This window comes from Vipera berus (assembly GCF_964194415.1).
Source record: "Vipera berus genome assembly, chromosome: 3".
NCBI classification, from domain to species: domain Eukaryota; kingdom Metazoa; phylum Chordata; class Lepidosauria; order Squamata; family Viperidae; genus Vipera; species Vipera berus.
The window spans coordinates 1,922,378-1,937,247 of record NC_138204.1 but is presented as its reverse complement, the minus strand read 5'-3'; the positions used below and the strand labels follow the sequence as shown (position 1 = coordinate 1,937,247).

General features: G+C 45.4%; 1 protein-coding gene across 1 annotated transcript in view; it reads left to right on the top strand.

The window, feature by feature from the left end:
* The window catches only part of EFCAB8 (EF-hand calcium binding domain 8), a 65,280-nt gene extending 54,054 nt beyond the window's left edge, over nucleotides 1-11,226 (top strand). The window contains exons 24-25 of the mRNA XM_081323882.1: nucleotides 1,784-1,882; nucleotides 10,873-11,226. Coding sequence (XP_081180008.1) covers nucleotides 1,784-1,882; nucleotides 10,873-11,085 — 312 coding nt within the window. The 3' untranslated portion in view covers nucleotides 11,086-11,226. The remainder of the gene's footprint in view (nucleotides 1-1,783; nucleotides 1,883-10,872) is intronic.
* Nucleotides 11,227-14,870: the final 3,644 nt, after the last annotated feature.

Here is a 14,870-nt window from a genome sequence, read left to right as displayed (position 1 = left end):
ATCAAAATCGGGATGCTCAGCAACTGCCTCACACTTACGATGGTTGCCGTGTCCCGGGCTCGTGTGATCCCCTTCTGCGACCTTTGGACAAACAAAGCCAGGTTCACTTAACAACCGTGTGACTTCACAACTGCAGTGATACACTTCACAGTGGCGAGGACTGCCTTTGTTTAAGTTTAGGGGGTGCCGGATTTTAGAACAAGTGCAGCTGGGTCAAAGGTCCCCAACCTTCCTTGACTGGTGGACCAGAGGGAAAGGGAGGGGGGAAGCATTTTATGTGTACACGCACAAATGGGGCCCGCAAGTACGCGTGTGTGACACAAATGGGGCGGTGCTAGTGTCTGCATGATGCAAGTAGGGTGGCACTAGCACCCATTTGGCTCTCACTAGCCCTGCCCAGTTTTTGCCAATTTTTTGCTGCATGGTGCCCCTTTTAGGCCACGCGGCGCCCTGTTTTTGTCACGCCTCCACGGCACTAGCGCAAATGGCGGTGAGTGCCACAGCCCGGTAGGGGGCTACGGCCCACAGATTGGGGATCTCAGGCTTAGATTTTACAAAAAAAACCCACACACATTGAAAACCATACAAGATCTGATGTGTCCAGATGTAGGTGAAGGAGTGGTAGAAATTGGGGGTGGAGTCAAGCGAGGCACCAGCCTAGAATCCCTACATTGCCGCAAATTAAGTCCAAACTCCCTTGAATTCCTTGGACTTTGATCTAACTCCTAGCAGGTGCCAGTTGTTAATGGAGAAGATCCCTGTGCCTTGCCACGATTAGCAATGCGTCCGTTTAACTGGACCTTCAGGGGTGGACCTGACTTTTCACACCCGACACCAGACAAGTCCCCCTCCATAAGTAAATAAGGTCTACCAGGACCCTACTACAGGGCTTTTCAACCTTTCCACCCATTGTACCACTTTTAGGATATGGCAATATCCGAGCACCACCAGTCGCCTAGCAAGGTGTCAAAAACTTGGATGACCAAAAAAAAAAAAAAGGAAAAAAGTGATGAAGTACAGGTAGTCCTCGACTTACAACAGTTCGCTTAGTGACTGTTGGAAGTTACAATGGCACTGAAAAAAGGGCCCCTCCCCCAAGCCACAGCCGAGCAAGACGCCTGCCTGCCTGCCCGGCGGTGCTCTTCCTCCTGTCCGAGGTTTTCATTGTGAGCATTTCTGTTGAGGATTGGCAGTGGGGGAGGGGTCGGGGGTGGTTGGTTTTTATTCCCCCGCTCTGCTGGGTGGTTGCAGCAGGTTTTGGTCACTTCACATGACCCTGGGACACTGTGACTGTCATAAATATGAATCAGTTGCCAAGCATCTGGATGTAAATCACAAGACCCTGGAGATGCTGCAACATTCCAGCCGATCGGCGCTTCTTCTGGGCTCAGCAGAAGTGCCAGGATCAGTGCTGAGCTCCAGCTGGATCCTGGCGCTGATCCTGGCACCTCCGCTGAGCCCCGACAGCCCTGCAGCTCCAGCCGTCTCTCGCTCAGGCTTGTGCGGTGCTGCCACCGGTTCAGCTCATTCCCCTCCCCCGCTACCACTTTTCTAGGATGGTCGCGTACCACCTGCCAGGTGCCAACGTACCACAGTTGAAAAGCCCTGCCTTACTACACTTTGGGGGGCGGGGGGGAGAAAGATCAGGACCTTTGGAAGATCGCTAGGGTGAGATGTTCCACGAAGCTGTCGGAGATCCTCCGTGGAAAAGGTTAGGGGAAAGCTGGTGGTGGATCCTGAGCTGCAGAAGATGCCTGAGTAGCGTTCTCTGATTTGTCTGCAGAAAAGCGACATCCTGGGTCGTGCCTACAAGCAGAAGGGGCGCCGGCCTTTGCTGAAGCAGCTGCCGGAGGTGAAGGCCTCGGTGGCCAACAAGGACCAGGTGAGCAGAGTAAAGGGAGCTTTGGAGGAAGGGGAAGGCCCACAGCTCGCATGAGCCAACATCTCAAGTGGGTGGGGCGTTCACTGGTGTTCCTGGTCCCACCATCTGCCAAGGCTGCCATCTGCTTCCAGAGATCACTTCTGTCCCGGTTTACAGTTTTGTGTTTTGTTGTATGTTACCACTGAAAGGAAGGATTTCGATAGGATTTGGGAATCCTTGGTGCCCTCAGATCTTGGTTGGGGTTTTTTTTTTGCGGATGTTTTGTTACCAAACTAGGTAACGTCATCAGAGTTAGAAGGGAGTGGGGTATGCGTGGGGAGGAGGAGGAGTAGGACTGTGGGGTCCTTGATGCTCTCTGGACTTGGGTTTCTTGAGACATTTCATTGCTTGACGTGGTAACATCAGTGCTAGAAGGGAGTGGGGTATGCAGAGAGGAGGAGGAGGAGGAGGAGGAGGAAGAGGTGGAGGAAGAAGAGGAGGAGGGTGTGGGGGTTGTAGAGAGGATAGGAGGAGGAGGAAGAAGAAGAGGAGGAGGAGGACTGTGGGGTCCTTGGTGCTCTCTGATCTTGGATGTTTTCTTGCAGACGTTTCATGACCCAACTAGCTAACATCATCAGTGCTAAAAAGGAGGGGGCTTGTGGAGAGGAGGAGGAGGAGGAGGAGGAGGAAGATGAGGAAGAGGACTGTGGGGTCCTTGGTGCTCTCTGAGCTTGGTGGTTTTCTTGCAGACGTTTCATGACCCAACTAGGTAAAATCATCAGTGCTAGAAAGGAGGAGGGGGGGGGACTTCTGGTGGCTCCGCGGCGACGGAGACAGCCTTCCCGGGCTGCCCGCGGCTCAGCTGAGTTTTTTTTCGCCCGAAACAGCGCCGATCAGCTGTTCGGGCGATTTTGAAGCCCCCTCCTCGGGAGAAGAGGAGGGGGTGAGGCCCCAGGTAGGGGTTGAGTTCTCCGGGGCCGCCTGAGCTTGGAGCTTGGGCGGCTGAAGGATTGAACTCCCCCAAAGCCTGGGTTGCTCCCAGCTGGCCGGCGTCTCTGCTCCGGATTTCTTGGAGCAGAGCCAGGCGTCTGCGACCACCCCTGCCTGAAGAAAGGACTATGGATTAAAGGAGCAGGCAGAGCGGTACAAGAGGAAAAGGTGAAGAGGATTATTTTATTTTACTCTCGAGCTTGGTGGACTTTTTAAACTTTAAGTGAAAGTGCGTCACAATTGAAAGTTAAAGATGGCGACTAAACCTCCCCCTAAAACTCTTCGGAGCGGTGGATCTTCTCCGGTGCAACAATCATCGTTACAGGCGCTGCATCCTCCTGATGTATTGACACCGAAGGATTTACGAGATGCGCTGGATAAACATGCCCAGGTAATTCTGGAATCAATTAACCAATCAATGGGTGATAAATTTGCACAGATGGAGGAGAAATTGGAGAAACTGGAGGAGAAAATAGAAGAGAGGATGGAACAGAAGTGCAGCGTGATGAAGGTAGACATTTTGTCTTCAGTGCATAAAGTGGCGGAATGTGTGGAGGATTTAGATGAAAAAGTGGATGATTTGACCCAAAAGAATGCAATATTAGAAGTAAAAGTACGGGAGAATGAAAATTTAAGAGACAAAATGGAAAGGGAGTTAAGCCTTGCCCAATATTACCAGATGCAGTTTGCTGTTAGAATCAGAGGTTTAAAGGAGAATATTAAGGAAGATTTAAAGCAGCTGGTTTCTGAGGCTCTCGAAGTGGTATTGAACCAGCCAGCATCTGAAATAAGAGCAGCTATGGATAAAGTGTTCCGTGTGAATTCATGGATTGCCAGACAGAGAAAGCTGCCTAGAGACGTGGTGGTTTACTTTGCAAAAAGAGAAATCAGAGATGAAGTTATACAAGCTGCCTATGATGCTAAAGTTGTGATTGCTGATCAAGAAGTTTTGGTTTTAAAAGAAATCCCTCCAAAGATTTTAAGGAGAAGGAAGGACTTTACATTTCTTGTGCAAGAGCTCAAGCAACGAGATATAAGGTTCAGATGGGGGATTCCAGAAGGGCTGATGGTGATGCATGAAGGTAAAAGGTATCGGCTGATTACTGTGAAGCAAGCGCGTGATTTTTACAATAATGTTTTAAAAGCAGCCCCATTAACACTTCTGGAAGCTGCAAAGGGATCTGGAGAAGGAGAACATCAAGAGGAGGAAACAGAGGATAATGGTGCTGGAGGAGATCAAGCTATAACTTCTTTGGATGATCCTAGAGAGCAAAGGGTAACGCGTGCTGCTTTAAAACGAGCAAAGAAAATAAAAGAACAAGACCAGCAAAAGTCTTCAGAATCTTTACAACGTACTCATAGCCAAGCAGTGGCAGGAGCACGGCCTAAAGAAGATAGTCCTATCAAAGCTGTGCTCCAAGAGCTTTGGGAGGATATGCATGGCAACTAAATTCTTAACCTGGAATGTTAATGGACTAAATTCACCACAGAAGAGGAAGAAAGTTTTTCAATATTTAAAGCAATTTAAGATAGATGTTATATGTTTGCAAGAAACGCATATTAGAGTTTTGGATCAAAAGTATTTATCGAACTCGAGGTTGGGTACGCAATTTGTTGCTTCTGCAGAGAACAAGAAAAATGGAGTGGTTGTTTATGTTAGAAGTGCCTTAACAGCAGACTTAGTCGAAGCAGACAAGCATGGAAGATATGTTATGATTGAGCTGCTGTTAGAAGGTAAAAAGACGCTGTTAGTTGGATTATATGCACCTAATCAACAACAAGCTGACTTTTTTAGTTTACTACATACAAAGCTTACCCAGTTGGATTATAAATCTTTTATTTTTATGGGGGACTGGAATGGTGTTTTGGATGTACAGCTGGACAAGGCTGGAGTTTTCAAGCGCATTCCAGGCCATGCTAGACTGCCTAAATCTTTTTTAGAAATGAAGGATGACCTGGAATTGCGAGATATTTGGCGTGAGAGACATTTGCAGGAGAAGGATTATACTTTTTATTCTGATAGACATCAATCTTTTTCGAGGATTGATTTTATTTTGCTGACTAATGATTTTTTTTGGAGGACTAAAAAGGTGAACATTTGTGCAAGAACTATCTCTGATCACAGTCCAGTTTGGTTAGAGATTGATAAGGAGAAAAGAGACAGGCGCTCGTGGCGCGTAAATGAGAATTTGTTTAGAAATCAGAGAAATGTGGAAGAATGCAAACAGCGGATGAAGGATTTTTTTGAGACTAACATGAATAAGGGTACCTCTATGGATATGGTTTGGGATGCTAGCAAGGCCTATATGAGAGGGGTGTTGATATATATGAATAACAAACATAGACGTGCAGTGGAAACTAGAAGGAAAGAACTGGAGAATGAAATAAAGGAAAAAGAAAAGGCTTTGATTTTGAACCCAGAGGATGTGAAGACCAAGGAGGCTATTAGACTGTTAAGAGGACAATTTGATAAGTTAATGGCTGACCAAGTGGCAACCAACTTGCGGTTTGCCAGGCATAATACTTTTTGCAACGCTAATAAACCAGGTAGATGGTTAGCTTATAGATTGAGGAAAAAACAAAGGGCTTCTAATATAGACAAGATTGAGCACAAAGGAAGGGTTGTGTTTCAACAGGACCTTATTAAGGACGCTTTTGTGGATTTCTATTCGAAACTATATGCTAAAGAGGAAATTAATGAAAAAGATATTGATATATATTTGGAGAATGCTAGCATCCCGGTTCTTACGCAAGTACAAAAAGAGGGGATTAATCAACTGATTACAGAAGAAGAAATTTTCACAGCAATTAAGGAATTGAAGGTGGATAAAGCACCAGGTACGGATGGCTTGACTGCGGCCTATTATAAAAATTTACAATTAGAGATGATAAAACCGTTAAAGGAACTGTTCCAGACAATTCAGAGGGGGGGAAAGGTGCCACCGTCTTGGAGAACAGCTTTTATTTCTTTGATTCCGAAGGAAGACCAAGATGTTACTCAAGTTAAAAACTATAGACCAATATCGCTTTTAAATACAGATTACAAGATATTTGCTAAGGTTTTGGCTAATAGACTGATGAGGGTTCTGCAACAGGTGATTCATGGGGATCAGACGGGGTTTATTAGTGGTAGGCAAATGAAAAATAATGTGAGGCATATAGTTGATGTGTTAGAGTTTTTGGAAAGGAACAACCAGTGCTAATTTTTTTAGATGCTGAAAAAGCTTTTGATCAATTGAATTGGAAATTTTTGTTGAAAGTTTTAGACAAAATGGATTTTGGGGAAATTTTTTTACAACCGATTAGGGCATTATATCAAAAACAAACTGCCCGAATTATAGTTAATAATAGCTTGACAGAAGCATGTAATATTGAGAAGGGCACAAGGCAAGGGTGTCCGTTATCGCCCTTGTTATTTGTGTTAACATTAGAGATATTATTGGTTAAAATTCGGAATTCAGGAAAAATTAAGGGGATACAAATTGGAGACCAGGACTACAGATTGAGAGCATTCGCAGACGATCTGGTTGTTACAGTGACCCAGCCAGAGAACTCTGTTGTGGAACTGATGGAGATAATAACACAATATGGGAAGGTTTCTGGATTTAAAGTTAATACACAGAAAACTAAAATTTTGGCCAGAAATATGACAGTTTCGCAAAAGGCTCTCTTAGAAGGATTAACTGGATTTGAGATTGTTAAAAGGGTCAAATATTTGGGGGTGATTTTGTCGCCCTCTAATACAAAGCTATATAAAAATAATTATGAAAAACTATGGGGGAAAATTCAAAAAGAATTGGAGAGTTGGGAAAAATTGCAATTGTCTTTGTTGGGACGGATTGCAGCAGTAAAAATGAATGTCCTGCCTAAATTTTTATTTTTATTCCAAATGATACCGATTCTTAAGAAAGATTCTAATTTGGAGGAATGGCAGCGAGGTATCAATAAATTTGTGTGGGCAGGGAAAAAGCCACGAGTCAAACTTAAGATTATGCAGGATACTCGTGAGAGAGGTGGCCTTAAATTGCCTAATTTTAAATTATATTATGAAGCTGCTGCATTAGTAGGAATAAGTGATTGGATTAACTTGACGCAAGGGAGGTTATTAAATCTTGAGGGCCATGATTTGTTGTTTGGCTGGCATGCATATTTGTTGTATGATAAGAAGGTAGACAACGTGTTTAGGGTGCATATTTTAAGACAGGCATTGCTGAGAGTTTGGAAGAAGTATAGATATAAGTTAAGTTGCAAGATACCATTGTGGGCAATTCCAAAACACGCAATAGAAAATATACATGCTGGCTTCAAACATGATGTGACTACGTACAAGGAGATCCTTAGCTTGGAAAGAAATGTTTGGTGTTTGAAATCATATAGCCTCTTGCGAGATGAGAAGGTTGTTCAAAATTGGTTTCAATATACTCAGTTACGGGCCAGGTGGAAAGAAGATCAGAAAAATGGATTTACAATGACTGATGAAAATTTGATAAAGCAAATTAGAAATCAGGGACCAGCACATATCAAACGGATATATCTTGCATTGATAGAGATTGACTCAGAAACAGAGCTTGTTAAGGATTGTATGATAAAATGGGCCCAAAACATCCAGGAAGTTATCACAATGGACACTTGGGAAAAGATTTGGGTGAGGAACGTAAAATTTACTCAAGCTCAAAATCTAAGGGAGAACTTTTACAAAATGTTTTATAGATGGCATTTAGATCCTAAAAAGCTTGCAAGTATGTATCCGAATTATCAGCCTAAATGTTGGAGGTGCGGAGATGAAGATGCAACATATTTTCACATATGGTGGACATGTAAGAAGGTTAAGGCTTTTTGGATAAAAGTCTGGTGGAATATGCAGAAGATTTTTAAACAGAGGATAAAGTTTTGTCCGCAACTTTTTTTGTTGGGAATAATTGCAGACGCTACAGTTGTGGACACTAAGTTGATGTTGAACTTAATTACGGCAGCAAGACTTTTGATAGGCCAATATTGGAAGAAAGAGGAACTGCCGACCATAGAAGAGTGGACTTTAAAGGTTTCCGACCTGGCAGAGATGGCGAAGATTTCGGCCTATTTGAAAGATCACTCGCAAGAACGCTATATTATGGAATGGAGAAAATGGATTGAGTTTATCCAGATCAAGTATAGGGTTAAGAAGTTTTATGTAGCATTTGAATGAGTCTTCTTTCATATTTTTTTCTTTTTTTTTTCTTTTTTTTCTTATTTTAGTTTCTTTTTACACATATTTGATATTATTAAGGCTTGTCTTATCCTATATAAGCTAGAGAGTGTTGGATCTTAGAGTTTATAGTTGTTAGCATATGATTGTTTATGATTGCTTTTTATATATATACCTTGTATTTAGCTTTGGGAAGTCGGGGGGGGAGGGGGGAGGTAGGGGGGGGAGGAGGGAGGGGGAAGGGGGGATTTTTAAAGGAAAATTGTACTTTAAAACTTTTCAATAAAAAAAAAAAGAAAGGAGGAGGGGGGTTTGCAGAAAGGCCAAGGAAAAGGAGAGGAGGAGGAGGAGGAGGAGGAGGAGGAGGAGGAGGAGGAGGAGGAGGAGGAGGAGGAGGAGGAGGAGGAGGAGGAGGAGGAGGAAGAAGAAGAAGAAATGGACTGTGGGGTTCTTGGCGTTCTCTGATCTTGGATGTTTTCTTGCAGACGTTTCATGACCCAACTAGGTAGCAGCACCAGTGCTAGAATGGAGTGGGGGTTGTGGAGCGGAGGAGGACTGTGGGGTCCTTAGTGCTCTCTTAGCCAGGTGGTTTTCTTGCACATGTTTCATGACCCATCTAGGGATCATCATCAGTGCAAGAAGGGAGTTGGCTTTGTGAGGAGGAGGAGGAGGAGGAGGAGGAGGAGGAGGAGAAATGTGGGGTCCTTGGTGCTCTCTGAGCTTGGTGGTTTTCTTGCAGATGTTTCATGACCCAACTAGGTAACATCATCAGTGTTCGAAGGGTGTGAGGTTTGCGGAGAGGAGTATTAGTAGGAGGAGGAGGAGGAGGAGGACTGTGGGGCTCTTGTTGCTCTCTGAGCCTGGCCTTTTCTTGCAGACATTTCATGACCCAACTAGGAAACATCATCAGTGCTAGGAGGGAGTAGGGAATTTGCTCTCTGCTTAGATACTCGTGACTTACCACCTCCGTGTCGGTAGGGCTGGCCTTGCTAGTTTCTTATTTAGGCTTTGGTGGAACTTTTTCGTCTTCTGTCAAAGGGAACACAGCAGATTCTAGGCCCGAGGTCTCCAGTCCGAACTTGCTAGAATGAGCTGAGCGTCTGGATGGTCTCCCCAACCCCAGTCGCTCCAGACATGCCGTGGCCGTGTTTGTGTGTTGTTTCATGCCTCCTGCCTGCTCCCTACAGCTGCTTTTGACCAGCACGGTGTTTTGTGTTGTCATAAGTTTATCTCTCTTGCTAAAGTCTCAGTTCTCCTAAACAAACATCCGAACAATTCCTGCTCGTTTTCTTTCATCTCCTTAGTTAATGTTTACACGCTGCCTTTTGCATGGTTTCCCTTCTCCTCTCCTGCCTTTCACTGGCAACTTTCCGCCAGTGGTTTTACTGGTCTTATATCACAGGGGGTCCTCGACGTACGACAGCTCGTTTAGTGACCGTTCAAAGTTACAACAGCACCGGAAAAAAGTGACTTGCGATCGTTTTTCGCACTCACGACGGTTGCAACCTCCCCTGCGGTAAATTCAGAAGCTTTGCAAAACCGATTCATATTTATGACCGTCGCTGTGTTCCCGGGGTCACGTAATCCCTTTTGGAGACCTTCTGACAAGCAAAGTCAATGGGGAGGGGGGGAGCCAGATTCATTTAACGGCCGGGTTGCTAACTTAACAACCATAGTGATTCACTTCACAGCAGTGGCCAAAAAGGTCGCAAAATGGGGCAAAACTCACTTCACAAGTTCCTCGCTTAGCAACAAAACATTTTGACTCAATTGTGGTCGTAAGTAGAGGACAACCTGTAAAAAATATACTGCTAAAAAATAAAGGGAACACTTAAACAACACAATGCACTGTATTTAATAGTAGGATGTCTTATCTTGTGTTCGCTTTATTTGTTTGAGCAGTATATATAACATAACAAGAACAAGAACAAGAACAACAGCAATAATAATAAAAAAGTTGGAAGTGACCTTGGAGGTCATCTAGTCCAACCCCCTGCTTAGGCAGGAAACCCTATACCATTATTGCAATATTCTTGGCTTCTAATAAAATTATACCTATACAAATGGAGCCAAGGATCGTTCCACAATAGAATAGAATAGAGTAGAGTAGAGTAGAGTAGAGTAGAGTAGAGTAGAGTAGAGTAGAGTAGAGTAGAGTAGAGTAGAATAGAATAGAGCTGGAGGTCTTCTAGTCCAACCCCGTACTCAAGCAGGAGAACCTATGCCATCTCAGACAGTTGATTGTCCAGTCTCTTCTTAAAAACCTCCAGGGATGGAGCCCCCACAATTTCTGGTGGCAAGTTGTTCCACTGGTTAATTGTCCTCCCTGTCAGGACATTTCTCCTTAATTCCAGGTTGCTTCTCTGCTTGATGAGTTTCCATCCGTGGCTTCTTGTCCTGCTTTCAGGTGCTTTGATGAATAACCTGACCCCCTCCTCTTCTTTGTGGCAACCCGTCAAATACTGGAATATTGCTATCATGTCTCCCCTGTTTCTTATTTTCTCTAGACTGGCCATACCCAAGTCCTGCAGCCATTCTTTGTATGTTTTTAGTCTCCAGGCCTTAGTTGCTTTTCTCTGAAATTTTTCCAAACTCTCAACATCTTTTTTTGTGATATGGTGACCAAAATTGGCTGCAGGATTCCCGGTGTGGTCTCACTGGGGTTTTATCAAGCGGTACTAATACTTTGCGCGATCTTGATTCTATGCCTCTGTTTATGCAACCCTGGATTGTATTGGCGTTTGGGGCGGCTGCCGCAACTTAAGCGCCCACGTTTAGAGGCTTAAGTCGCAGTGGGTCAGACAATGCACGTGTAACCAGGCTTTCTTCCCCGCAGCCACGGATCTACCACTGCATCCAGTACACGGACCTTCACCCAGTGATCAGTCCTCAGATCCCCGATGTTCTGGCGGAAGCCCAACAAATGCAGGCTTTGGCCGACATCAAGGGCTTCCGGAAGGGCAAACGGTGGATGGCCCTGACTGGCGTCATGAAGCCCACGTTGAAGAACATGATGGTGCGCAGGAACGCCTTCTTTATCAAGGACTGATCCGCCAGCCCAAGCTGGCGGGAGCTCAGATTTGCAAAAACTTTCCAGCCCCTGATCCGGTCGAGTCTCCGGATTCCTGCAGAAGACTATTTTTTTTATTTTTGCAAAGAGTTTAAGCAGCTGAAGCTTGAAAATAAACCTAAGTAGTGAAAGTCCGTGGCCTGGCGTGGTCTCTCTCCAGCCCAAAGCAGGGGGGAGGGTTCCAGCCGGAGAAGGCCATTCAAGGCTGGGGAATAAATAAGCCAGCTTTTCAAAGATCAGAGGTTCTGGAGCACGTATGCGAGGGTCTTATCAAAGGAAAGTGGGCCGATCCACTGCTTTGTGCTTTCAAAGTTTAATTAGCTCGTCCAAACATAAAATATAGGCAGCTTAGGATGACAAGAGTTGTAAGGGACCTTGGAGTTCTTCTAGTCCAGCCCCCTGCCCAGGCAGGAAAACCTGTGCCCTTTCAGACAAACGGTTGTCCAATCTCTTCTGAAAGACTTCCAGTGTTGGAGGGCTACCAGTTGGCAAAGAGTGACATAAAGAATGCAACAAAGATTTTGCAAGATCAGGCCTGATCTTTGGAATCCGGTATTCTGCTTCCCACCGTGGCTGATCTGAAGCTCCCCAAAACACATTGCAAGTAGGAGCGAAGGTAACGTCTGACGAGTTTGTGAGTTCACTTTCTTCTGAGTTTGTGCATTTACATGCTCAGAGAGTACCAAAGACACTTCAGTTCAATCCTGAGTACAAAGATTCCCCCTCCCCTCCCCTCCCCTTCCTTCCTTTATTTCCTCCTTCCTTCCCTCCCTCCCTCCTTCCTTCCCTCCCTCCCTTCCTCTCTCTCTCTTTCTTTCCTTCCTTCCTTTCTCCCGTCCCTCCCTCCCTCCCTCCCTCCCTCTCTCTCTCTCTCTCTCTCTTTCCTTCCTTCCTTCCTTCCTTCCTTCCTTCCTTCCTTCCTTCCTTCCTTCCTTCCTTCCTTCCTTCCCTCCCTCCCTCCTTCCCTCCCTCCTTCCTCCTCCACCTCTTCTCCTCCCCTCCCTCTCTCACCTTTCTTTCTTTCTTTCTTTCTTTCTTTCTTTCTTTCTTTCTTTCTTTCTTTCTTTCTTTCTTTCTTTCTTTCTTTCTTTCTTTCTTTTTTTCTTTCTTTTCCTCCCTTCCTCCCTCCCTCCTACCTTCCCTCCCTCCCTTCCTCTCTCTCTTTCTTTCCTTCCTTCCTTTCTCCCATCCCTCCCTCCTTCCTTCCCTCCCTCCCTCCCTCCCTCCTTCCCTCCCTCTCTCTCTCTTTCTTTCTTTCTTTCCTTCCTTCCTTCCTTCCCTCCCTCCTTCCTTCCCTCCCTCCCTCCTTCCTCCTCCACCTCTTCTCCTCCCCTCCCTCTCTCACCTTTTCTTTCTTTCTTTCTTTCTTTCTTTCTTTCTTTCTTTCTTTCTTTCTTTCTTTCTTTCTTTCTTTCTTTCTTTCTTTCTTTCTTTCTTTCTTTCTTTCTTTCTTTCTTTCTTCCTTCCTTCCTTCCTTCCTTCCTTCCTTCCTTCCTTCCTTTCTTCCTTTCTTTTTTTCTTTCTTTTCCTCCCTTCCTCCCTCCCTCCTTCCTCCTCCTCCTCTTCCTCTTCCCCTCCCTCCCTGCTCAAGAACAAGGCTGAACAGAAGGGTAGAAATTGCAGAAATATGTATGTGAAACAGGCAGTTGTCTCTGCAAATTGATAGCCACGAAAAATCACGTATGCTTCCAGGATGTCTCATTGTATGTGTGCAGATATAAATTCAAATATAGTCTCATCAAATATGTATGCTTGCCTGCTTTGGGGAATACAGAACCTATGTGGCCTAATTTACACACTCCTAGTGCTTTCTTTCTTTCTTTCTTTCTTTCTTTCTTTCTTTCTTTCTTTCTTTCTTTCTTTCTTTCTTTCTTTCTTTCTTTCTTTCTTTCTTTCTTTCTGTTTCCTCCCTTCCACCCTCCCTCCTTCCTCCTCCTCCTCTTCCCCTCCCTCCCTCCCTCCCTCCCTCCCTCCCTCCCTCCCTCCCTTCCTTTTTTCATGATCATGGCTAGATAAAGAGTCATTCCTAAGAGTCACAGGAGGTAAAGGCGTATTTTTCCATTCTCGGGTGTGTTCAAATAATGTCTCGACAGTCCCCTCTCTGGGACGTTTAATCTAAACTGCCCCCCAGGGCAAGGGGTTGATCTGGGTAACTTCCGTGGCCCTTGGGTGAGAAAAAAAGAGCGAGTAGAGCTTGCAAGTGAAGCTTCGGTTGTTTTTCTGCCAAGGCCAGGCCATTTCTTGGCCTTATTTGGCTCCCACATTCCTGGATCCGCGTGGCTGCCAGGCTGGGATGGACCTGATGACCTTGAGCCGAATTGCGTGCTCACCTCGGCATGCTGACGTCTGTCCCCATCCTCTGCTGGCACCGGCTGGCTTTTCATTAGCCACCATTGTCCCTCCACTTTGATCTTCTGAGCCTGGCCACAGCCTGTTAAGAGGCGGGAATGGATATCGGGAGGCCTAAGTAAGGCCACACCTGGAATACTGCATCACATTACAAAAAAAGATGTTGAGACTCTAGAAAGGGTACAGAGAAGAGCAACCGAGATGATTAGGGGGATTGGGGGCTAAAACATAAAAAGAACGGTTGCTGGAACTGGGGATGTCTAGTTTAACGAAGAGAAGGGTGAGGGGGGACATGATAGCAGCCTTCCAATATCTCAGGGGCTGCCCCAAAGAAGAGGGAGTCAAGCTATTCTCCAAAGCACCAGAAAGCAAGAGAAGAAGCAACGGATGGAAAGTCATCCAGAAGACCAACCTAGAAATAAGGCAAATAAGACAATGAGAACAATTAATCAGTGGAACGACTTGCCTCCAGAAGTTGTGGGTGCTTCATCACTGGAGGCTTTTAAGTAAAGATTGGACAGCCGTTCATCTGAAATGGCATAGGATCTCCTGCTTGAGCAGAGGGCTGGACTAGAAGACCTCCAAGGTCCCTTCCAGCTCTATTCTGATTGATTGATAGGGCAGCCGGCAGTTTCCTTAGATCCTGGCATGGCTGAGAGCACCCAATCCTCTTGGGAGATGCCTAGATTACTTAGGTGGGGGCTAGTCATCAGTGAAAATGCATTTGGGAGTGGGGGGGGGAGGAAGGCCAGAGATGTGGCCTCATGCAGGACTGCTCTTCTATGCAAGAGGGATGTTCACGCACGTGCTTGGGGGGGGCAGATGTTCCCTGTTGCCTTCCCAACACCTTTTGGGTGGCCCAGGTCTTCTCCATCCTGGATGGTGAAGCCCATCAAGTGGAAATGCTTTGCAAACAAGGCTCAGAAATCTAACTTCACCACGTTTGTCCTCCAGTGGGGTCAATTCTCAGCTTCTCAAATGATGGACCTGTACCTGGTGGTCTCCTATCCTAACCCTTTTTAGTTTCTGGTAAGCCTTACATGGGTGCACCAATGAACTCAACTTGACTGGAAAGGAACTTTACCAGAGAAAAGGATTGGAAACAAGGGGTCCCTCGCCCCGTCACTAGAATAGAATACAATAGAATTAGAACAGAACAGAGCAGAGTAGAGTAAAGTAAATAGAGTAGAGTAGAGTAGAGTAGAGTAGAGTAGACTAGACTAGACAGAATAGAATTACAGAATAGAATAGAGTAGAATATGGAATAGAGAACAGAACAGAACAGAATAGAAACAGAACAGAACAGAATAGAATAACAGAGTTGGAAGGGAATTTGGAGGTCATCTACTCCAGCCCCCTGCTCAGGCAGGGAACCCTACACCATTTCAGACAAATGGCTGTCCAGTCTCTTCTTA